The sequence below is a fragment of the Natrix helvetica genome, assembly GCF_964273705.1.
Source record: "Natrix helvetica genome assembly, chromosome: 4".
Lineage (NCBI taxonomy): Eukaryota > Metazoa > Chordata > Lepidosauria > Squamata > Natricidae > Natrix > Natrix helvetica.
Window position 1 is genome coordinate 94,266,515 of NC_138550.1, and position 25,217 is coordinate 94,291,731.

Genomic DNA, 25,217 nt, shown 5'->3' on the forward strand with positions numbered 1-25,217 from the left:
CCTAAGTAAAGATGGCTGTAATGCTCTGACTGTCCCTTCATAACCTTGCTTGGCTAGAAAAGAAGTTTCTGCTTTTTGCTAGCGGGATAGGAAGGTATATGAAAAATGGAAGCGGTTGCCAAATTCTCAATCTCAAACTTGCTTTTTAAATAGACTGTAATGATGTTAAATCTTAATACTGCAATCGGCATCAATATGGTAGTATCAAGTATCAGCATTGATTTTTAATGGCAATTAAAATGAGTCTCTAAACTCAAGACAAAATGCATGTAAACATGCATTATGCCAGCATGATATGGCAGGTCAAGTGTAGACACTTGAACTGGGGAGACCTTGGCACAAAGCTCTGCTTACTAAGTGACCTTGGGCCAGGCACTCTCTCAAATCTTGTTCTGCTTCAGAAGACAAATACAGAAAAATTGGATAATTCTCTAAATAGATTTCCAGAGCCTTAAGGAAAGGTGCATCACAATCGTTCAGACTTAAACTCTTTGCTGAAGCACACTGATTTAAGGACTTCGCTGCAATACTCTAGTATTCTGACGGCATATAGAAAAAATAATACCTGTTGGGACTTATTGAAACGGTGTATCTCATCTATAAATAGGATAGTCTTCCTCTTGCAGAGTCTCTTTTCATTTTGGGCTTGGAAAATTACATCTCGGACATCACTTGTTTTGGCACTTGTGGCGGACAGTGTCACAAATCGTATTCCATTCTTCTTACTGCTGCTGGCTATGATATGTGCCAAGGTTGTCTGAAATGAAAAAAAAAAAAGGCAAAGCATGCTGATTTTGTTCTGAAAACAGAAACTAACCTATATGAAAACATATGGACGTGAAAGAAACATTGGGATAAAAACATAGCGAATGGGTATATGCATGTATGTATGTAAAATAATTCCTTCCCTTCCAATAGAAAGGGGGTTACCTAAATAGAAAACCTAAACTATTTAAAGCTTAAAAAAGAATTAACATCCAGACAGGAGGTCGAGTGGGGAGGAAAACAGATCTCCTACCCCCTGGCTGGGATCCAAGAGCTATTTTAGCCCTTGGACATGCTCAGTAGGCTTCTAGAGGTTCCTTTGACCGCAGGTTCATATTATCTCACTGAATATGTTAATCTGAAAAAGGGATGGGCTGCTTTTAGCTATTTCTTTCAGCCATCAATTGGCCTTAAGAAACACAATAAATCTAATTTATTTGTTGCAGGTGTCATTTGTTAAAGGGAGAATTATGCTATCCGCTTTGTTTTGCCCTCTTAATAGGACACCATAGTTTACAACAGTGATTTATTACTGGGTCTTTTATGGGTCCTTTTTGCAGTAACTATTTCTGACCCACAGCTACAAGGCCTGCCAGTTACTGAATATTTTTTGCAATCTACACCTTCAGACACAAAGACAATGTAGTGCTATTCTTGTGGACTAGTACCCACATCTGCAAAACTACGTTTGATTTCTAAAGTGGGTAATAATTTCTAAGTATTAGTCAGTACAACACTTACCACATTACAGGTGGTCCATAGGTTACCAACAGTCCTTCAGTGACTGTTTAACCTTGCAATGATGTGGAACAAGGATTTACAACTTGCCCTCTGAGTTCTGTCTATCACAGCTTCCCCATGGTCACATGATCACAATTTCCAACATTCCCTGCTAAATTCCCATAGTCAATGGGGAAGCCAGCCAGAAGCTGGAAGCTGCAGACACCTAAATCTTTGCTTAACGACCCACACAATCCACACTTAATGATGGCAACCAGAACTGCCAGAATTCCCTTCACACTTTTTATGACTGTATTGCTTAGTGATGACAACCCAAGTTTCAACGGCTATTGTAACCCTAAGACTGTAGTAAAAATACAGTATAAAGAATAAAAATGTTTGCCAAATCGCACACACTTTTTCATTAGTTTGTTAATGTCAATTACAAATTTTATTAGAACTAAACTGTTGGTCTCATCTGACAAAACCCCCTAAGCTTTTTTTCTTGACGTAACCTCATTCTCTGCAGAGAAAAAAGCATGGGCTTTTATAAAACAATACACAACTTCTCTACAATGCATGTAAGTGCATAAAAAAAGAAAAGGCTTGTAAACACTGTAAGTCTGCAAATATTAGTGTTTCTCTGTATTTCAGATGTTTGAATGGAGGATGAAATAATAATATTTGGAGAATATTTGTTGAAATGAGGAGCCCTTGGTGCTCTCTGACCTTAGTTGTTTTCTTGCAGACTTTTCATTACCCAAAGTAGGTAACATCATCAGTGCTGCACTGTTGATGTTACCCAATTTGGGTAGTGAAATGTCTCAAGAAAACAACCAAGCTCAGAGGGCATGGCGGATGAAACACAATGATTTGCCTATATACTTACAATGTAGTTATGGCAGAGAGGCAAAATGTCAAAGCAGGAATAATAATAGTCTTTCATTCTCAGCTCCACCCCTTTCTTCTTATCACCTGGCAGAAGCAAGACTAGCACTCAAAAAGTTGAAAAATCGAATGCATCTTAACATTTTCCAATCGTGGAACATTGATAGGAGTTTTCTTTCCTTAAGGGAAGCCATGGCTGTTCCATTCAATAATATCTACTCAAGTCATCTTGCAAAAAAGAAAAAAAAATCCCAGAAAAGTAACAGTAGCATACTTGATTGGTTTGCTTACTCTTGTAATGCAAAAGTAGAAGTAAAACAATGACAGGAGGAAAAATAGAAAAACACTGCTTAGGAAATAAAGAGATGAAATGTGGGTAGAATTTGGGAAGCAGCTGTACACTTCCTTTAGCCCTATATTGGTTGTGCTGGCTTTGAACAGTTTCAAGGTTTCAGACACAGGTGTTTTCCGGATGTGGCTGTAAACGTTGGAATTTACTTTGGAGTTTTAGAATTTCCATTGGGCAATGGATTGCAAGGATCAGAGAAGAAAGCATTCCCAGAAGCAAGAAGGGAAAAGAAAAGCGTAGAGATTTTCCACAAGTGGAACACTGAAAAGAGGGGCCACCCCCCCCCCCCCCGGATATTTATAGGATAGAAGAGAAGAGAATTCTTTATTGGCCAAGCGTGATTGACACACAAGGAATTTGCCTTTGGTGCATATGCTCACATTGTACATAAGAGAAAAGATGCATTTGTCACGAATTATAACGTACAATACTTAATGTTAGTCAGAGGGTACAAATAAGCAATCAAATTATACTAGGAAACAATCAATATAAATCGTAAGGATACAAGCAACACAATTACAGTCATAGTCATAAGTGGGAGGAGATGGGTGATAGGAACAATGAGAAGATTAATAGTAATAGTAATGCAGACTTAGTAAATAGTTTGACAGTGTTGAGGGAATTATTTGTTTAGCAGAGTGATGGCGTTCGAGAAAAAACTGTCTTGTGTCTAGTAGTCTTGGTGTGCAGTGCTCTATAGCATCATTTTGAGAGTAGGAGTTGAAACAATTTATGTCCAGGATGTGAGGGGTTTGTAAATATTTTCCAGCCCTCTTTTTGACTCGTTTAGCCAAATCTGCAGATACTCTCTGGGTTCAGAATTTCATACTGGGCATCCTCCTCCTTTCTTTCCTGCTCCTCTCCTTATTTTACCCTTCTATCTCTGTGAGAGGAGATCTTCAAATTCTTCCTGCTCCCTACTGAGAAAATCTAGGCAGAACCTGACTTTCCTTTGATGCAGTGACACAGAGATTATGGTAAAATGGCTGGACGACAAGTAGAGAAGTAACAAGCGAAACAGATTTTCCAGTAGGATCATCCATCACTTGGCAATATTGCATATTCTTTGCTTGGGAAAAAAGCTATAGTCAATTCCCGGCAGCTCCAGATTCCTTCTAGAGCTGTTGACAATTGACATAATCAAGCCTTCCTTGCCACGATTTTCCTCAGATTTATTGAAATACAGTTCCCAACATCTCCAAGCTTATTAAGTTAAATAACCTAACTTTGCAACAGCTTTGTAATGTTCTATCATTAGTAGTCACATCAAACCCTTGCTTCCAAGCCCAATGGATTCAGACATCACATTAAACCATAATTTAATTTGTTTGACTTTGAGTTAGTGTGCTATTTAAGTGCAACGTAGTGCTTTATTCTAGCCACTGATCAGAATTCTGCAGATTATAAAGTAAGTGAATAGCTTGTTTCAATTAAAATACAAACAATATTTTTACTTATATTGTCCACATAATCAAAGCATGATGAGTTTTAAGGCAATATTACAACATTTTGCCATTTTCAAGGACACTGAATTATAGTAAATAAATTATAATTGCCTCAGTTCTTCACCAAATAAGAAGTTATGTCAGAATGGGCCCTTGGGTCCTTAGACAAGTAATATTTAAATCCATCAATTAATTACTATTTACAGATCTTAGTTAATACTTTGAACCATGATTAGAATGAATGATTTCATGTTGCGTGAACCCAATCTAGAGCTGCACTCATCCTACTGTAACCAAATTGGGAGTTATACAAAATGGCAAATGTAGCCATAAAATTATGTGACATATAAATCCAGCTTGGTTTTTCTATAAGCTAAGATTAAACAAGATTGGTTTGATACCAATTTAGCCAGTGTACATATGTATATGTGTGCATCTGTGTATGTGATTTAAAATAAATCCAGATTGTTTAGTCCCCTTGCAATAGTTTAATTTTCCTGCAAACTGAATCTCATTTGGGTGAAAGGCAAGGAAGTTCCAGCTGTTTTGAGTTCTAGAAGGAACCTCCAGGGAGAATGGGGTAGTCTTAAAAATATGAGTTCACATTTTTCTTTCTGACAATAAACAGAAAGGATATTTGCAGCTATTGGTTTCCAGATAAAATCTAGTCCAATATGACTTTTATATTAGTATTTTATTCAGTACTAAGGAAATCAAAACCTATTTAATTTTCTGCCTCGTTAGTTTCAGGGATGCTGAATCCTAAATATGAAACAGAAAATAGGATGCATTTATTTATTTAACTGGTTTATAGAGTCACAGCAGCCCACTTTGAGCTGCACACAAAGATTAAATCCATCATTAACAATATACAACCATAACACCCCAGTTAAATCAACCGAGGTAGTCCTTGGCTTACAACCCGTTTGTTTAGTGACCATTCACAGTTACAATGGCCCTGAAAAAAGTTGTAATATTCAGTTACAATTTATGACTGTTTTTCACACTTATGACCGTCATGACATTTCCATAGTCACGTCATCAAAATTCAGGGGCTTGGAAACGACATATGACAGTTGCCCTGTCCTGTGGTGAGATTCAATTTTTTTTACCTCTGGTTCTGTGGGCGTGGGGTGGCTTGGTGGGCATGGCAGGGGAAGGATACTGTAAAATCTCCATTCCCTCCCCACTCCAGGGGAAGGTTACTGCAAAATCCCCATTCCCTCCCGATCAGCTGGGACTCGGGAGGCAGAGAATAGATGGGGACGGGGCCAGTCAGAGGTGGTATTTACCGGTTCTCCGAACTATTCAAAATTTCTGCTACCGATTCTCCAGAACTGGTCAGAACCTGCTGAATACCACCTCTGGCCCTGTCCCAACATCATGTGATCACCTTTTATAACCTTTCCAGTCTTCTTCTGACAAGCAAGGCAATAGGGGAAGCCAGATTCACTTACTGGCCCTATGACTTAACTGCAATGAATCACTTAACAATCGGGACAACAAAAGGTCATAAAATGGGGAAAACTCACTGAACAACTGCCATGCTTAGCAATGGAAATTTTGGGCTTAACTATGGTCATAAATCAAGGATTCTCTGTAATCCCCCAAACAAAAAGTCAAATCACCGACAGAGCTTGTTCCTGCCCCAAATGCCTGGGGAACAGACACATCTACAATGCCTTGTGGAATGCTAACAGGTCGCTGCCATCCCAATCTTGGGCTAGCATAGGTAAAGCCATAGACTCCAGGGTCCAGTAAGCTAGCATTGTTTAATAAAACAGACTAGAACTGTGCTAGACTTTGTAAGCCAAGTAGAAATAATGGGAGACAAATTGTCTTGTAGGACAAAGAGCATGGTCCTGTGTATAGGGCTTTATAGGTAAACCAAATGTTATATGTAGGATGGACAGACGTTTCAAATTAGGAAAGGGTTACCTACAGCTGTGTGAAAAAGTCCTGCACACTTTCAGTTTTAAGCTGTATTTACATGTTTAATCAACTTTCATAGAAACCACGCAAAATTAGTATTTTGATGAAAATTTCTGTAGTCTGATTGAGATGCATAATTTTTATTAATATAGCCAAAGTCTTTTTAAGGTTTTGAGTGAGTTTATGTGCTAAAACAAATAGAACTTGAATTTTTGATAATGTTAGGATCGAAAGTAGCCAATCAGCAGCAAGCTGTGGCTGACCAATCAAAATGCAGAGAAACTAAATCTATGAGCCAATCAATGTTGTCATACTCTCTGACTATAAATGGGCATGAAAAGCATCGAGAAATTTAATTTAACTCTGGCTGCAGGCAAGGATGAAGGCCTTTGCTTTCACCAGTACTGAGCAGCGGCATTGCATCATTGTGCTTCATGAAGAGGGTTACTCCTGTACAGAAATAGCCAAGAGAGTGAAATGCCATTGCACCACAGTGAGCAGAGTGGTTGAAAAATACCAAATAACTGGTTCACTTGATGACAGGCTCCACTCTGGAAGACCAAGAAAGTTGACAAAACGGCAAGATCAGGCTCTGAAACGCATTTTGATGGCTGACAGGAAGCTCACCTCACCTCAGATTACAAGAATTTGGGGTGAAACATGGAATGTAAAAGTGTGCACAAGCACAGTGTATCACAGACTGCTTGCCAGAAGGCTCAGAGGCTGTAGGGCTTTAAGTAAACCTTTGCTCACAGACACTCAACGCTCTGGTTGATGTGCGCGGGCCAAGAAGTAAGCCAAGTGGACCAACGAACAGTGGGCCAAGGTCATCTTCAGTGACGAGAGCAATTTCTACTTGAGTGGGAATCAGTGCAAGAAGATTTCCAACTGAAGAATTTAGACCATACTGCCTGAATCTATCTGTGAAGCATCCATTGCACGTGATGATCTGGGGCTGTATCGCTGCTTCTGGTATTGGTCGGATACAAATCATGCAGGGAATCATGAATTCCAAGCAGTACGTTGAAGTCCTGGAAAAGACCATGCTTCCTTTAGCTCAGCAACTTGTAGGGAAGGACTTTTACTTCCAGGATGAAAACGCTCTTTGTCATCGAGCCAAGTCTGTCCAGCAGTGGATGAAGAAGCATGATGTTCGATTCCTGGATTGGTCAGCTCAGGGCCCGGATTTGAACCCAATTGAGAACTTGTGGACCAAGATTGGTTACAAAATAAGCAAGAAGGACCCGAAGACCAAACAGGTGCTGATTGAATCCATTATTGCAGTCTGGTACCACATTGTCACCAAAGATCACGTGCAAAGGCTTATACAGTCTATGCTGAAGTGATGCCGCCTGGTGATAAGGGGTGGCCAATTTCATATTAGTAACCAAGTTTGGTTACCTAAATGGTCCTTTTGAGGGCCATAAACAATAAAAATGTTAACAAAACATTAGCATCGGCGTTAGTAATTGCAACATGTATGCCACTCGGTATGTATCATTTAATCTGTTTTCATAGTCATTGTAAGCATGCATTTTAAGCATGCAAGAAAATTCACAATCCCCATCCAAACAGCACCAAATTGCAAAAAGCTTATGATTTTCACTTTAAAACCACCAGTATTTATTTAAATATAACAATATTTGCATAGCAGTTAGCATAAAATATCATAAAATCAATGGCCTATCCAAAAAATGTCATAAACTGTAAACCGTGCAGGACTTTTTCACCCAGCTGTAACTGTATTTAAGAGTACCAGTAAGGATCCTATTACCGTACTCCTTATGAACCTCCTAAAAAAGAACTGGGAAGATGCATTGGCCCAGAAGCATGAAGGGAAAAGATCTTCAACAAGTTGGTGCTGGCACACACAAAAACTGGCCAAGGATCAAGATTGCTGCAGAAGTTAAATAGATATCTCTGTATTGTTCAGCAAGGATATATCCTGAATATAACCAAACATAAAAGTACTCAGAATAAATTTACCTGAGAAAGAACATTTGACTGGGCTTCCATAACAAGATGAATTATGGTTTCCTTAATCATAACATGCTAAATAAACCACTATGTTCTGAAGTTACATAACTATTAACTCACAGTATAAACTATTGTTTTACACACCAAAACAATTAGACACCCAGGGTACACTAAGCCAAACCCAATCTCATTGTGACTTAAGGAATTATGGTGAATCCAGTTTTACAAAGACCACCATGATAAAATTCCTTTGCCTTTTTGTTCTTCAGTGGTGTTTTATAATTAGACCACAAAATAATCCAGAATCCTTTTAAAGGATTGAAAGGGAAAGGAAAAAGGAAAAGAATACAATCTACTACTATAATTTTTCCTTAGGACTAAAATATATTTTGTATCCTAAATGACAAAATATTTTTTAGTTCAAATAAGCCACATATCCAACTATTTCTGCCCAGGTTTTGAATGGTTGCTAATTCTGTATGGTACCTAATATTTCCAGAACCAAAGTTGGATATATTTATACCCCTGTTGTAAAACATATGTCAATCCATGAGCTTACATGCACAGTACATCTTACTAAAGGGCTTAATCTCAGAAATCTGTGTATGTTACTGCAGTCTTAATTAATTAAGGTAACAGGTGTAAGACCTGATTTTATTAAAAGAAAGGTTTTTTTTAAAAGACTCATAAATAGATTGTAAGCAGAGAGATTGTAAGTGCAGAGGAGCTGTTACAATATTGTATAACAGCTAGCATTCTCAATTCCATCTTGATAAAATTTCGCATGCAAGGAAAAATATTTGCAGATTTAGTTTTCTACAATCATACATAGGGAATTGTGTAACACAAACCCTGTGTACAACACGCTATCTAAATGAGGTTACACTTTTATTCCCAGCCTAACCATGATACCGATGGTGCATCTGTTTACTTTGAAAACATTTTAAAAAGTAATCGGTCATATCATTCTTTTTCCCTTGGGACATTATTAAAAATTTAAATGTTCACTGGAAGTTACAGAGCAGGAATCAGGTCTTTGCTCTAACATGATATTCAGTTCTAATTAAATCTAATAAAAGGGTCTTCTTGCACCGTCCAAGACCAGCTTTCTCCACTATGATACATTCCAAAAAAATGTATCTGAAAGAAAAGGGGTCTTTCTGTATCCATAATCCTGGAGCCAACGACATCTATTTCTCTTACTATATTTACGCCATTTAGACCTCAACGGTTGCTCCTGGCAATGGGCTCAGGAAGCAAACCAGGATCCATCCAAATTTTTACACTCTTTAACACCAGCAAATACCCACACAGAGGTGGCTTCCATTTTGTGCAATACCTTACTGGTTAAAACTCATTTAGAATTCACTTTTTTCTCTGAGCTTTACTAAATTTTAGTAATCATTGGTCAATTGCAGCAATCCTGTGTGGCCAGCAGCTGCTTCCTGCTTTTAGTTCTCTTGGTGAGGCAGTGATACAGGGAGAGAGGGACAGGGACCAGGGAACTGCATTTATTACATAGGTTTGCTGCCAGTTTTGAGGAAAGTGGGGCTGAACGGTCTGTAGAGGAGCGGTGCATTCATTTCACAGCTTCATTGCCAACATTCCGGGCAACCAGCTGGAAAAGCCATTCTGTAAAATAGAAGCAAACTGAACCGAGGGCTGCCATGCTAAATTAAGGGTGCTAAGCACTGCACTCTAGACCTGCATTGCTGTGTATCCTGTTCTATCAGCGGCAGGTACTCATTTCCAAAACAACAGTCGAAGAGCATTAAGGGGGCAATATTTAGCTTTGCATTTGCTAACTACTAAAAGCACATCACATATATTAACGGAATAACAGAGATAGAAGGGATCTTGGAGGACTTCTAGTCCAACTCCCCTGCTCAAGCAGAGGGCATCAGTGATGGTTAACCTTTTTCTCCTCGTGTGTCGAAATCTCTCTCTTGCACGCGACAGCACACACGTGTGCCCACACCCACAATGCATGACCCCCCCCCTTGTGATCCCCCTGCCCATGCATATAACCCCACTGTGCTCCTTCTACACATGGACACAACCCACCCTCCACGCCCCATTTGAAGCCTCCTGGGACCAAAAACATGTCGCGGGGAGGGCACCATACCCCCCCCGCGACCCCCATCCCCACACATGCATGCACATCTCCCGCATGCATGGCAGAGACCCAAAATCAGCTGGCTGGTGGGAGGCATGCATGCATGCGTGGTGGAGCTGAGCTGAGTGATGGCTCACGTGCCCGCAGTGAGGGATCCTGTGCCACGTGTGCCATAGGACGGCGAACCTTTTCGGCACCAAGTTTCAAAAAGCACTTTGTCTGGGCTGTGAGCAGGAAGAGGAGGTGTCCAGGAGGCATGTGCACGCCAAAAAATGAACTCCTGGTTTCCGGTGCGCGCATGTGCACCAGCCAGCAAGTCTTTTGGTTATTGCCATGCATGCGTATGTGCCAATCAGCTGGCTGGCACACATGCTCATGCCAGAAAACAGACCACCAGCTCTTCTGGTTTCGGGAACTGCCGCACACTGGCAGAGCTGGGAAGAGCTGCCTACATCCGCTTCAGTTCTAGGCTACCCCGCCGAGATCTTTGCTTAAGCTTGTTGCGGGACCCTTGTTCTAAACCTGGTCTAGTGAGTGGGGAGCCAGCTGATCATCATATGCGCATTCGTGTGAGAAACCCAGAAGAGGAATGGGCAATGCCATGCATGCCAGGCATCATGGCTCCATGTGCCACTTTGGGCATGCATGCCATAGGTTCGCCATCATGGATCTAGGGGGAAAAGAGAAAAAATGCAACTCTTCAGCAAACAAAACAAAATGATGCACAACAGAATTTCCAGTTCTGTATTTTAAAACCCAAGACTGAAAATGGTGGCTACAGTACAATCATTTTCCTATATTTTATGTGGAAAAAGTCTTTCTTTCCCACCATTGGCATTATAGTGGAAAGCCATTAATTTAGCCTCAGCAATGCCAATACAACCTTCTCATCTCTCTATGTCAGCCATGGGAGAAGGGCTATATAAAAAGGGCACCAAAAGTTCAATCAAAGTTCAACTGTCAAGCAAAATATAATAAAATAAATGTTTTTATACAAACACACACACAGAGGCAGAACCTGAAGTGCTTTTGCCTTCTCATGACTAGGTTTAGAATAAAACTTAAGGTAAGCTATGTGATAAAAATAAGGTCACTGAAACACAACACCAATTGCAAAGACAGCGTGTTACTTTGAAGTTAACGCTTTCCCATCACTGATTACTTACATTAATGCAATCTAAGATTGCACTTATAAAACCAAGGATAGCTGCTGTGTCATCCTCAAGTCAGTTTCTATGTAATATGTCAGACATTCACTTAATTATCCTTTTTTCCATCTCTGGTCATCAGTACACTTACATAAGCAAGGTTAGCTTTCTGCAAATACTCAGTTTTTGGCTCCCAAGTTAATTTCCAATGCTGAAGCTGCTCTGTGCTTGGGTTACACAGTAGATGTCTCTCTCAGCTAAAACTGAGCACTCCGTGGCAGACAAACAAAAATCTAAATCTTGCACATTAAAGGGTCATAAATCAAAGGGCGACTTACTCAGGTTGCAACTTATGTTTAAGCAGCTGGACCATTTGCAGCCATGGAAACTTTCCTTTCTTTTTAATCAGCAGTCCAGACTGATGACCCTTATTGTGTAAAGTCAGATACATCCCCCTTCAGGGGTTTATAAACTCTTTTTGAGTTTCTGCTGAATTCAGACAAACAGATCCTTTAGCCCACATTGCTCCCTTGAGACCTACATGCCAGACATTCGGAGCAGAGGGTCGTTTTAAGCGTTCCGAAGGCTTCAGGGACCATCCGGAGGCTTCCCTGACACCTCCGGAGGGCATCTGGGGGGCGGGCGGGGGAGGCTGTTTTCGCCCTCCCCAGGCTCCTGTAAAGCCTCTGGCGTGCCATAGGTTCGCCATCACTGCCCTATACCGTTTCAGACAAATGGCTATCCAACATCTTCTCAAAGACTTCCAGTGTTGGGGCATTCACAACTTCTGGAGGCAAGCTGTTCCACTGATTAATTGTTCTAACTCTCAGGAAGTTTCTCCTCAGTTTTAAGTTGCTTCTCTCCTTGATTAGTTTCTACCCATTGCTTCTTGTTCTACCCTCAGGTGCCTTGGAAAATAGTTTGACTCCCTCTTCTTTGTGGCAACCCCTGAGATGAATGGGGCTTCACTCATTTGCATGGCCTGGGTTCTGGTGTGCCGCAAATCACTGCGAGTCCATAGCCTGGGGGTTGGGAAACCCTGCTCTAAAGCACAATCAAGCGTTAGTGTTTTATGAATCTGGTTACTGCATCTTGTGGTCAGCCAAATTTTTGCAGGCCACTTGTAGTTGACCAACCTTATACAAAATTGTTAGCTGTATCATGCTATGAAATCGCAATAATGCAATTCCCACTTCATCAGTGAATGATTTATGAAAGCTTTGCTTATGCAAATATGCTATTAAACAATAGAATGGTTTATTCTTAGGTTACTGATTATATATTTAAAACACCTGTAGTTATTTAAACTGTGATATCATGAAGTTATAACGAAACAGAGGGGAGTGTAGGAACATTACTTTTTTTCATTTTGGAGAATGTAACCTATTCCTTTTTAAAAAATAATAATAATCAGGATTTGGGTATCTAATTGACATATATGAATTTATGACAACACTTTTAAAAATATGCATAGAAGTATAGTTCAAAGGGGTCAAATTCCTAAGTAATTATGTTCAGGAATAGTTCAAGTTACAACCAAAATGTGCCATACAGTTGTTTTGTTATGTTCCCAGAAATCCTGGAAGAATTCTTGGCGGGAGGAAAAAAATAGGAAAGAAACAATGCTTGGTTAATAGGCTATACATTGCTTTCCACAAAGTGTTTCTCTCCTGCAATACTATGACTAAAACTCCAACAATTCTCAACTAGTGACAGTCCCCATAAAATGAGAAGGTGAAGACACAAAGCTAAGACACGAAGATATGAGCTTTTCAAAAGTTCAATTGGACCAATTCCTTCTCTAGTCTTCCTCCTCGTCTCTGAAAAGTATATTTTGCATATTACATAACTCAATTATTCTCTTCCTTAGCTCATCCTGCTGTCATAGGGTGATTACACAGCATCAGGCTCCTGTAAGTCGATCTTTATACAAACTTTGTAGAATTGAAAATGAGATTCCCCCCTCCCCCCCAGTTTTACCACCTAATTTCCCCATTACCTCCAATCTTGGATAATGGAATGGCAAGACAATTTTAACTTCTAAAAATAGCACTAGTAGCGCTTCAGCTGGTTGTCTCTTTCTTCTGAAGACAAGAATACCTTGATGCCTAGCACTAGCAAATGCTAGCATATACCTCCTGAAAGCTTTTGTGGTCTTCCAAATAGAAAAGAATCGTGTAGTATTTCTAAACAATTTGGAAATACGTTGTATGTGGAAATGATGTTGGGATACAGGAGGAAGAGCCGCAGACTAGACAAATATCATACAAAAAATATCTCAGCCCACAGAAGGAAAGGAGCACGGGAAGCATTTCAGAATGCTTCCATTTCCATATTAGACAAACCTCCCCCATTTATAATTTTTTTTTGGGGGGGGAATTGGTCTAATATGGGGTTGGCTTATAGGTCTGATACTATATATGCATTTTACGGTTCCCTTGGCTTCAATGAAGTTTACATAACTAATTAAATAATTAAACACTATATTATATAAATCATTCGATCAAATCAAAAGAAGAGCAGATACATTTTCCCTTATGATCACTTTTTAAAATATTAAGACTGTAATCTTATACACATTTAACTAGAAAGAAGATCTTCACCAACTTCTAATACGGACAAAATGACACTATCAACACTATTAAAAATCCCAATTTATTCTTAATCGTAAGGCATATAATAATGGCCTGTATATTATGCCTTTAATATCTCTGTCTTTGGTTGATTTAGCACATGCTTCTTCAGCTGGATGGCTTCAAATACGCTGATAATAATTCAGATAATTTCCACCAATATAGCCTAAGTTAATTTGTTAATTCTGGGATTTACAGTCTTAATTAATCTGGAGGGGCGACAGGAAGGGATAGACTAATGTAGTCTCTAGAATAGACTGATATAATTCAAGATGGAGTTACTTAAACTTTTGGAGCTTAACCTCCAGATACGAGTGGCTTAATATCTACATGGTATTTTAAGCCATGATATGAAGTGTTTGCTTTAGTATATTATGTAAACATTTCCAATTATTGCCTACTCAAAAAATTCTGGTGAAGCATAAAGTATCTTGTTGTGAGAAACAATCAACTTTCAAAAGGATACTCAAATAAAACTGAAAATTATAATTCTTATTAATGATAATTTTAAATGCATTTAACACTTAGTTTTGCTAAATACTTGTCTAGGAATCTTATGCTATTTGCTCATCTGATCAGAAGAAAATAAATCTGTCTTCCCGTCAGGAAGATAATTGTTATCCAAATCGAAAATCATTATGTATTATTCTGTGATATCCATAATTCTGCTCACTGCATTGCTAAGAGAAATGCAGCTGAATGGCGTAACATATATATTATAGTTAGATGATAAACTGCTTTCTTTAGTGTTTACACTGCATTCAGAAAGTATTCAGACCCCCTTCACTTTTGTCAATTTTGTTATGCTGCAACCTGATTCTACAGTTGTTGAAATTCATTTTTCCCCTCATTAAGCTACTCAGTACCCCGTATTGACAAAGTGAAAACAGAATTTTAGAAATGCCTGTAAATTTATATAAAAAGAAAAAAAAACCTGAAATATCACATAGGCATAAGTATTCAGACCCTTCACTCAGTACTTTGTTGAAGCACCCTTGGCAGCAATGACAGCCTTGAGTCTATTTGGGTATGACGCGACAAGCTTTTCACACCTGGATTGGAGGGTTTTTTGCCATTCTTTCTTGCAAATCCTCTCAAGCTCAGTCAGGTTGGATGGCAATTGTCAATGGACAGCCATTTTCAGGTTCCTATAGAGATGTTCAATAGGGTTCAAGTCAGGGCTCTGCTGGGCCAGTCTAGGACATTCGGAGAGTTGTCCCTAAGGCACTCCTGAGTTGTCTTGGTTGTGTGTTTAGGATTGTTGTCATGCTGGAAAGGGAACTTTTAGCCCAGCCTGAGGTCCTGAGCTCTGTGGAACACCTTTTCATTCAGGATATCCCTATACTTTGCTCCATTCAGCTTTCCCTCAATCCTGACTAGTCTAGACTGAGATATTGACCTGGTTTATAGAGTTAATTCAGCTTACGCTAGAACACACAATGTTCCAAGAGAGGTTCACATTAAATTTCTTAGAAAGGCTACAAGAGATGAGATTCTGGGGGCACAAAGGGGGCAAACGTTAAAATACAAGGACAGAGAGATAGCCATCCTGAAACAAATCCCGAAGAAAGTAAGAGATAAAAGGAAAAAATATGCACTATTAGCAAAAAAATTATTTGATAAAGGATTCTGGTTTCGGTGGCTTCTGCCAGAAGGTATGCTGATTTTCTGGGAGGGCAGTAGAGTTAGAATTAATACAACTATGGAGGCGGAGGCCTTCATGGAAAAAAACAAAGCCCTCTTAGATAAAGCAGAAGACACTACACAAGATATGGGAGGTGCCGAGGCTTTGCTGGCAGGCGGGTGGGAGGAGGCAACAATGAGAAAACTCAGATCACAGAAGTAAGTTAGAAAAATAGTGCAATTGCTGATATAATGAATCTTTTTGTTTGATACAAAGTAAATGACTGAAATTATTGAAAGATACAATGTAAAAATAAGCTGTCAAAATCTAGTTAAACAATAACATCTTGTTTATCATTATGTAAAAGTTATGAGAACTGGGGGGAATACCATTTCCTGCACGATGTAGCTGTCAAAATTTGTAACCATACCCATCACCCTTTTCCTTAAAATTTTGTAAAACTAATTAAAAAAAATTCAAAAAAAAAATCCTGACTAGTCTCCCTGCTGCTGAAAAACATCTGCACAGCATGATGCTACCACCATCTGGCTTCACTGTGGGGATGATATTGGGCAGGTGAAGAGTGGTGCCAGGTTTCCTCCAGATATAACATTTAGAATTGGGACCAAACAGTTCAATCTTGGTTTCATCAAACCAGAGAATCTTGCTCCTCAGTCTGAGAGTCCTTTGTGTGCTTTTTTGCAAACTCCAAGTTGACTTTAATATATTTTGCACTAAGTAGATGCTACCGCCTAGCCACTCTGCCATAAAGTCCAGATTGGTAGAGGGTTGCAGTGATGGTTATCCTTCTGAAACTCTGTCCCATCTCCACACAGGATTTCTAGAGCTCTGTCAGTGACCAACAGATCTCTTACTAAGTCCTTCTCTCCCGATTGCTCAGTTTGATCAGGCAAACACCCTTGGGAGAGTCCTAGTTGTGCCAAATTTCTTCCATTAGAGAAGTATGGAGGCCACTGTGCTCTTAGGAACTTGCAGTGCAGTAGAAATTTTATTGTAGCCTTCCCCAGATCTGTGCCTTGCAATAATCCTGTCTTTGAGGTCTGCAAGCAGCTCCTTTGACCTCATGGCTTTTGGTCTGCTATAGTATGCATTGTCAGCTGTGACACCTTCTAGAGAGAGGTGTGTGCCTTTCCAAATCATGTCCAATTTAATTTACCACAGGTGGAGTTCAATCAAGATGTAGGAACATGTCAGCAATGACTATGAGAAATGGGATGCACTGGAGCTAAATATCAAGTATTATTGCAAAGGTTCTGAATGCTTATGCCAATGTGATATTTCATTTTGTCTTTTTAATAAATGTACAGACATTTCTAAAATTCTGTTTTCAGTTTGTCATTATGGGGTACTGAGTGTAGATTAATGAGAAAAAAATGAATTTCAACAAGTGTAGAATCAGGCTGTGGTATAACAAAATTGACAAACATGAAGGGGGTCTGAATACTTCCTAAATGCACTGTATAACTAAACAGCTCAATTAAATATACTGTATAGCAAACTATATGAGGCAATACTGCAGAGATTTCTGAAATTTGTTGCCACACCACAGAAGAATTTATCTATGCTAGAGTCCAAATGTCCTCCATGTGCTATTGATTATAGAATTTCTTATCAGTCATGCTGCTAATAGATGTCCTATGATAAAGGAATCTTTGGGTTAAGAGATCAGCTTCTAACTAAGTGTCCCAATAGATGCTCTTCCTTGCAATTTTCTCACCCTAAATCAACAAAATGATTAGAAGCTGGAGGAACTGGAATCCAATAAGAATCATTACATGAGGAACTGTCAACCCAATTCTTTTTTCACCCATGAAAAAGACTACTCATAATGCAGACACAGCTTAATTCTCCCCCAAAGTGGAAACACAATTCAGGATCCAGAAAATTATATGTTCACTCCCAGAAGTTATCTCCTCCCACATCTTTTACCATCCAATCCACTGGACCTTAAAAAAACAGGGTGCAGACTCCCCCCTCCCCCCTGGAAGGATGCTTTATCTTAAGCAGAAGCATAACTGAAGCTGACAGATCCTTTCCCTGAGACCCTTTGCTGACTAATCCTAAGCATGTGAGGGTGAAATGATATTCTCCTGACTGCATGTTCTTTGATAACCTGAAACATTTCCTTCTAAACCAGCATGTGCTTCAACACTGGACAATAACAGTAAAATGTCCCTCGGGCCAGGCCAGGCTGCCTTCCAGCATGTAAGCAAACCTTAGGATCACAAGCTATGCTGAGTTTAGCTGGAAGAGACCTTGGAGGTCTTCTAGTCCAGCCCCCTGCTCAGACCGGAAACCCTATCTACACCATTTCAGACAGGTGGCTGTCTACTCTTTTGTTAAAATCTCCAGTAATGGAGCACCAGCAACGTCTGAAGGCAGCGTTCCACTGGTTAATTGTTCTGAGTTGCCCCAGGGAAGGAAATTAGGGAAGAAAACAGGTAGTCAAAGGGATGCCCCTTAGTACCACTCACCTTTCCACAGCCTGGGGGTCCCCAAAGAATGAGTGAGGGGATTTCGTGAGCCTCCAGCAAGGACCGCAAGAGTGTCTTTTTCCCCACCGCCTGGTTCTGCCCCACATAATCACCCAGGTGGCTCGGCCGCAGCTTATCGGCCAAAGGCTTCCCTTCCAGTTTTTGGGCCAGGCTCTCCCCCCGCAACAGAGGCTCCAAGGCATCTGGTGCTCGCTCGGGATTCGCCCCCGGCCGCTCTTCCCCCCTTTCTGGATTTGGAGAGGTAACAGCATCCCGGGGTGCCCCCGCTTGGGCCCCTCCGGAATTTCTGCCTCTGTGAAAAAGGGAAAACACCGGAGGAGAACCGAGGTCATTCCCCGGCTCCTCTTCTTTGTTTCTCCGCTCCGGAGATTGGGAGAGCCGCATTTTCTTAAAGCAGGGCTGCTGGGCCAGAGGGGCCAGCCCCGCTCCTGCTGTGGGTTTTGGGGCGCTGTTGCTCCTGCCTCCGACCTCTCCGGTGAACAAGTCTTCCCCTTCGCCCTGCAGCTGCAAACAGGTATCCAGATGTGAGTTGATGTGCGCAGAGGGAAGTTCTATTAGGCAAACCGGGCAGCTCACCAGCGGCTCTTCCTGCGTAATACTTCCTTCCATTTCCCGGCAGGAGGAGGGCAGGACAGTGGGACCCCTAAATCTACACTAATCGGTGGCTCTTGGGGAAAGGGACCCCTTTGATCAATCCCTTCTAGACTCTTCCCGACAAAAACAAAAAAACAGGGGCGTCGACCAGGAAAAGTTTGCCTCTGGGCTCCCCTGTAACCACATGCTCAAGAAGGAAGAAGAGCAAAGTCACCACCTCCTTCTTCGGCGGACTGCTTACAGACCCACAGGCTTTCGGGAATTGTAGTTCTTCCGCCCGCCTGCAAAAAAATGCCCAGGACTTAAATTTCTGCGCCGGTCTATAAAATATATATATTTTAAAACTGTATATTTCGAGGATAGAAATCGGTCGCTTGTGTGCACTTTTAACAGAGAGAGCGTTTTCCAGTGAAATCAATTGCTGATAGAGAGAAACGTTACACACATAAAAACACGCACACACAAAAAGAGAGAGACAGAGGTGGCGAGATAGGCTGCCAAGGTGACCTGCTATTAGAGGTGTTCAAACTTGGCGATTTTAAAGTATGTGAATTTCACCGCCCAGAATCCCCAACTGGTCCTGCTTCACGTTGCCAAGCGTGAGAAGCACCGAAAGGAAAACAACAACTTCTATTTCATCTATTTCAGGAGTCATGACAGGACAGCAAATTATTTCCCGAGTTTCTATATATGCACACTTTCAAAAAAAGAATATTTAGCAATGGCAATGTAAAAAAAAATGTGGTTGGCTGCAATTTTAAGATGATAGTCAAATCTTAAACTGAAGTTGGCAGAGCTGTAAAACTGCTAAAAGGGCAAATGCAATTTTTCCCTGCTTCCAAGTCATGAGAAATGATATCTCTCTATTGTACTTCTTCAGTGATGCATCTTCTCATTGCATGGCCAGTTATGGTGCCAAATGTCAGAAAGGATATAATTGGGGTAAAGATGATTAGAAAAGTGGAAAATTCAAGAGTCAAGTAATTTTTACTTGAGAAAAATTAAAGGGGATGTGTCATTAAATATAAAATAAGGGGATCCTTGGTGCTCTGTGAGCATTTTCTTGCAGAGGTTTCATTACTCAAACTAGGTAACATCACTAGTGCTAGTAAGGAATGGGGTTTGTTCTGAGTTTTCATTTGGTACTGTTTACTTTTTGATTAAAAAAAGTAAATGTTAATAGATGTTAATCTTGGTCTAACTTGGTCAGTTTTCCAGTTGAAACTATGGTTACATCTGTCTGTATGTTGAGAAATGAATGAGTTTTCATCATGTCTTCTGATTGTTAGTTGGTGTTAACAAATGTGTTATTAAAGTAGGCTAAGATTTTTTCTTTGTTATTCTAGAGGGTAGGACTTGAATAAGGGACTCCAAAAGGATATGCCCACTATTAACTTCAGGAGCCACCCCTTGAGTTGTCAAAAACTTAGACCCAGACTCATTCTGCATTATGAAAGCTGTCAGAGTGGTAACCTGTGATTGTGGTGTGGTAACACCCTGTTTGAGGAAGAGGGTGATAACTCCTGCCTGGAAGATGGCAATAGTACAGTCCCACCTCAAGAGGTTATCCTTAGACCAAGCACTTTTAGATAATAATGTTCCTGTCACTAACTTTTCTGTTTTAGGAAATGTTGTTGAGGAGATAGTCAGTCTACAATGGGAGAGAACCTGAAGGGAATGGATTATCTAAACCTGTTTATGTCAGGTTTCAGGCTAAGGAGGAGGCAACCCTGTAGATAACCTGTAGCAGAGGGACAAAGGTGTTGCCTCCATTCTTTTGCTCTTCAATCTCTCTACTGTACAGCTTTTGATACACCATTGACTATGGTGGGGGCTGGGGACATAGGCACCATTCTACAATAGTTGTCTTCCTTCCTCTGATTTTGTTTTCAGTAGGTGTTAGTGTGGGGAGAGGTTGTCCTCCCCTTTGTGGAATGCCAGGGTTCAATTCTATCTTCCCTTTTATTCAGCACCTACTATATGTTAAAGTTCTGGTTTAGGAGTCTACCAGTTTGGGTTCAGTACCATCAACATGCTGATGATAATTATATCTTTAACCCCAGGTCAAGTGGGGATGTTGAGGATCTGCCCCAGTGCCTGGAGGTTGAGCTATTTTTTAATGAGGAGAACCTATCTCTGACTCAATTCTACAAAGACTAAACAGCTGTAAATGTTAGGTCTACCTAGATCTGGGGATTGTGCATCTGTAACCTTGGATTGGATCATACTTTCTCATTCAAGAGAAGTGGTGTTCTGACTCTATTCCTGGACTGATCATTCTTGCTATACACAACATAGACTTTTTTTAAAAAAAAAAAAAAAGAGAAGGGAATAAATCCAGAAACAGAATACATTCATGCTACATCCATATAGGAAAGGCTTTTATGAAGAGAAATATTTTCAATAAATATCTAAAAGATGTGACAGAAACAAATTTCTCTGGGGAGAGTATTCTGTGGGTCCATTGGACAACTCTCCCAATGATTTCTATAATCAACCAGTACTGTAAAGATTGATCTGTCAGATAGTGTAATCCCAAGATTGCTTCGAATCTTATATTTCATAAGTAAACCCCTGAGCCTGGTTTGTTAGGTAATTGGTAGCCAGTTCTATTGGTTCAATGGAGATGTATTATATAAGTGGTTAGGTGTCCCATTTGGTACCCTGGATATGATATCATACAGCAACTTTTTTTTTTGAAGGTTGGGGGGGGAACCCTCTAATGTTCAATATTTTCCACTTCTGTTTGTTTTCCTTTTTACAGACAATAAACAAGAGAAAATGAGGGAGATATTTCTACACTGATTTGTGAAACTACAATGAATAAACATATAATTGAATACCGTCCAGAGTTCTATCAATTTAACCAGCTACACAACATGAACACGCAATATTACAAGAGTGGAGAGAATGGAGTGACTTTTTTTCATAATTTGGAATCAGTGAAAAGTATTACAAAAGACAATGAGGTATGTGTATGTCTATGGGTGTATTGTTGTTAATTATCTAATGTATTCATTGTGCAAACTGTGGCTGTCGTGGCCATATATTCTTCCTCTTCACAGCCATTTTTGGAAACATGGCAGCCAAAGAGTGAGTTTGTTTGCTCGGAATTGTCATAAATTTTTCTAAGTTTAATTAAGGGTCAAATAAATACAATTTAGAATCTTGCTGCAATCCGCCTCACCCCAATAACAACACAAAAGTTGTTCTGATCAGGTTTATTTCTATACTGATACTGTATCTCATGGAATAGTTTCCAGTAGCATAGTATCTTATCGAATAGTTTCCAGTAGCATAGTATCGTAGACATGGAGAGGGAGGCTCTCTCATTTGCAGTAAAGAGTTGCTTCAATGAAAGTGCCCCATTAAGGTGTCCCCATTAATTATGAACAACTAATTATTTAACAATAATATTGTATGGAAAATTAATGTAGGGCAAATATTGCTTCTTTTAAAATAGATACATCACCAAATCCTCTTTTCACTTGTTTACAGAATGATTGTTTAGTTTGACGTTTCTTTTCTTTTTTTTCTGGCTTCCTATCTTCTTCCTCTATCCACCTGTCAGGTAGATATCTCAATTTTTCTCCCTCTGGCTTTTTTGCACTGCAGCCTTCAACTGCTTATCTCTCGTGAATTAACTAGCTGGAATGAAGAAATCCTTTCCTAGGTTTCATCCTCTTCTTTCACTTTGGCCACAAAGATGGCCAGGTGTTCTGTTTGCACCACAATGAACAAGTTTCCTTCTTCCCCTTCATCTCCTACTCAGACCAGGAAAACGAGCACCAATTCCTTTCCTTTCTATGGGAATATCTTTTGAGGACTGATAGGTTGAGGGGACACCCCCTTGGGCTAGAAGGGAAAATTGTGCACAAACAAATTAGCAGCATTTTGCTATTCCTCTGACAAGGGGGAATGGGAGCCCATAAAAGTCCAGGCTTTCATGACAGACAGCACAGAAAACAGCTGTTGAAGACAAAGAATGGGGATGGGAGGGGCACACCAGGAGAACATACACCAACCAATTGAAATGGAGACATTTACATAAGATGGAATGAAGCATTTTAGGCCATTCAGGCTTCCTTGCTTGTATCACATTTAATGCAAGAAAACCCAGATAGAGACTTCTTTACTCCTGAGGGAGGAGGGGGTGACCATGGTGTTACCCATTCATGCCTTCCCAACATAAGCAGGTGATCTATCTTGACTATGAGGCAACCAGGAAGTGCAAACCAAACCTTACTTTCGTTTGTCTCTCTGGATTCTTTGGGGTTTTTTTTGGCTAGTTTGCTTATAAGGAAGCAGTTGGCTAATTCTTTACTTATAGAGCCCCAAAACAGCAAACTACCATTTTATCACCGCAAATGAGGCTGTCGTGCACATACACCTCCAGAGTCCTTCAAAGTATTCTGAGAGATACGTTACAGAACTGCAATATTATAGACGCTGCAGATCAAGGCAGCAAAACCATGGCAGGGTGTAGAACTGAGCCAGGGTCATTCGTGGTATTCAGCAGGTTCTGACCAGTTCTGGAGAACTGGTAGTGGAAATTTTTAGTAGTTCGGAGAACCGGTAAATACCACCTCTGACTGGCCTCACCCCTATTTACTCTCTGCCTCCTGAGCCCCAGCTGATTGGGAGGAAATGGGGATTTTGCAGTAGCCTTCCCCTGGAGTGGGGACAGTACCCTTCCCTGCCACGTCCACCAAGCCACGCCTACAAAGCCATGCCATGCCATGGCCACAAGCCACGCCCACAGACCCAGTAGTAAAAAAAAATTGAATCCCACCACTGGCCAGGATCTCTCTGCTTGACAAGCTTACTTCACTGGCTGCCCATTGGGAAAAGTTGTAAATCCAGAACCAGACAGCAGCCAATTTTATAAGTGCTCTTTCCTGAAGAAGTGACCCAGGGCAGTCAAGGGTATTCTTTTCAGCTATCCCAATTGCTCACCAGCTCTGTTGCAATACTTATCTGCTCCTTACATAATCCTGTTGGCTCTGAGCTAATGTCTTTGGGAGGCGCTGCAGGAGGATTGAGTGCTTGGTTTAATATTTCTCACAGGGTCTAAGTTAGAGCTTTGAGAAGCTGTTTATTGATCCCTCGGGGTATGTTCTGACGAGGCTTTTGTGAAACCTCTCCACCCAGGGCACTTTATGAAGAGTCCAGACATTTTTATCATCTTCCACTTGTAACCTTTTGAGTCTTTCCTGCCTCTTTCCCCATCTGTGGCCTTTTTGCAGAACAATACACTGCAAAAGAAGAAAATCCAGGGAAGCTGCATTAAGGCATTTGATTGTTAGAGGAGGGGTTGTGTATCTTGAAGACTGTTTTTTATGACATTATGATTATATGTGGTTGTAAACTGCCAGGAGTCTGGTATAGAAATCCAGTAAGTAAGTAAATAAGTAATCAATCCCAGATTCCATACAACTGATGTCTACATGATAAAATAAAATATATAACCCCATTAAATTATAAGATTGAAAATATTGCTCTACAGACAATTGCTAATGGAGAGCAGGGGTGGGTTCTTGCCAGTTCTAACCTCTTCTATAGAAGAGGTTCCACAAATCTACTGTGCTGTTTAGAACCGGTTCCAGCTCCCTCCCCCCACCCATCCACACCACACTTGCCCCGCCCACCATCACTGATTGGCTGGCTCACCAATTGCCCCACCCACCTCTAAGATTCCTATCTAAATCTTAAAGTCTTAAAGCTGTCAAGTTTGAACACCCCTGGGGTTTTTTTTCCTAAAGGGTTAAGGGTGCTAGGGTTTTGTAATTTGACAGCTTTAAGACTTGCACACTTCAACGCCAGAGTTCCTGAGCCAACATGATTGAAGGAGGAATTCTGGGAGTTGAAGTCTACAAGTCTTAAAGCTGTCAAGTTTGAACACCCCTGGGTTTTTTTCTAAAGGGTTAGGGGTGCAAGGGCCTTGTTACTTGACAGCTTTAAGACTTGCATGCCTCAAATGCCAGAGTTTCTGAGCCAACATTTTGGTTGCTATGCAAGAGCATTGTTAAGTGAGTTTCACCACATTTTACAAGTTGGCCATGCCCATCCAGTCACATGACTGCCAAGCCACTCCCACCCAGTCACATGGCAGGCAAGCCACTCCCACAAAGCCGGCCACACCTACAGAAGAGGTTCTAAAAGTTTTTGAAACCCACCACTGATGGAGAGCACCCAGTTGTATCCAGTTATGGAAGTGTTCTCATTTTGAGATGCAACACGATGTATACCCGCCTGCTTTTATATGCTCTTATTCCTGTTCATAGGGTGAATAGGGTGAAGAGGATGAAAGATTTAACAGAGACATTGAAAATGTAACTTTGCGGTCAGGATTTTTTTAATGCTTTATGGTTTTCATAGTTTTATAGCGTGCTGTTTTACTGATGCTATTTTAATAGTTGATGGGGAGCCACCCAGAGTTCAAGATAAGGTGGTCGGCTATGTAAATGTTTTACATAAATAAATAAATTCCATGATTGTAGTGCTTAACTG

The 25,217-nt window shown here is 40.4% G+C and overlaps 2 protein-coding genes across 2 annotated transcripts in view; one reads left to right on the forward strand and one right to left on the reverse strand.

Annotated features, from left to right (window-relative positions):
• Positions 1-18,971, reverse strand: part of WRNIP1 (WRN helicase interacting protein 1) — a 37,519-nt gene extending 18,548 nt beyond the window's left edge. Inside the window, exons 1-2 of the mRNA XM_081951859.1 lie at positions 18,093-18,971; positions 566-757 (exon numbers count right to left, since the gene is read on the reverse strand). Coding sequence (XP_081807985.1) covers positions 566-757; positions 18,093-18,722 — 822 coding nt within the window. The 5' untranslated portion in view covers positions 18,723-18,971. The remainder of the gene's footprint in view (positions 1-565; positions 758-18,092) is intronic.
• MYLK4 (myosin light chain kinase family member 4) overlaps positions 1-25,217 on the forward strand; it is a 118,816-nt gene that overhangs the window by 779 nt on the left and 92,820 nt on the right. Inside the window, exon 2 of the mRNA XM_081951858.1 lies at positions 21,472-21,676. Within this exon, the coding sequence (XP_081807984.1) occupies positions 21,527-21,676 (150 nt within the window). The 5' untranslated portion in view covers positions 21,472-21,526. The remainder of the gene's footprint in view (positions 1-21,471; positions 21,677-25,217) is intronic.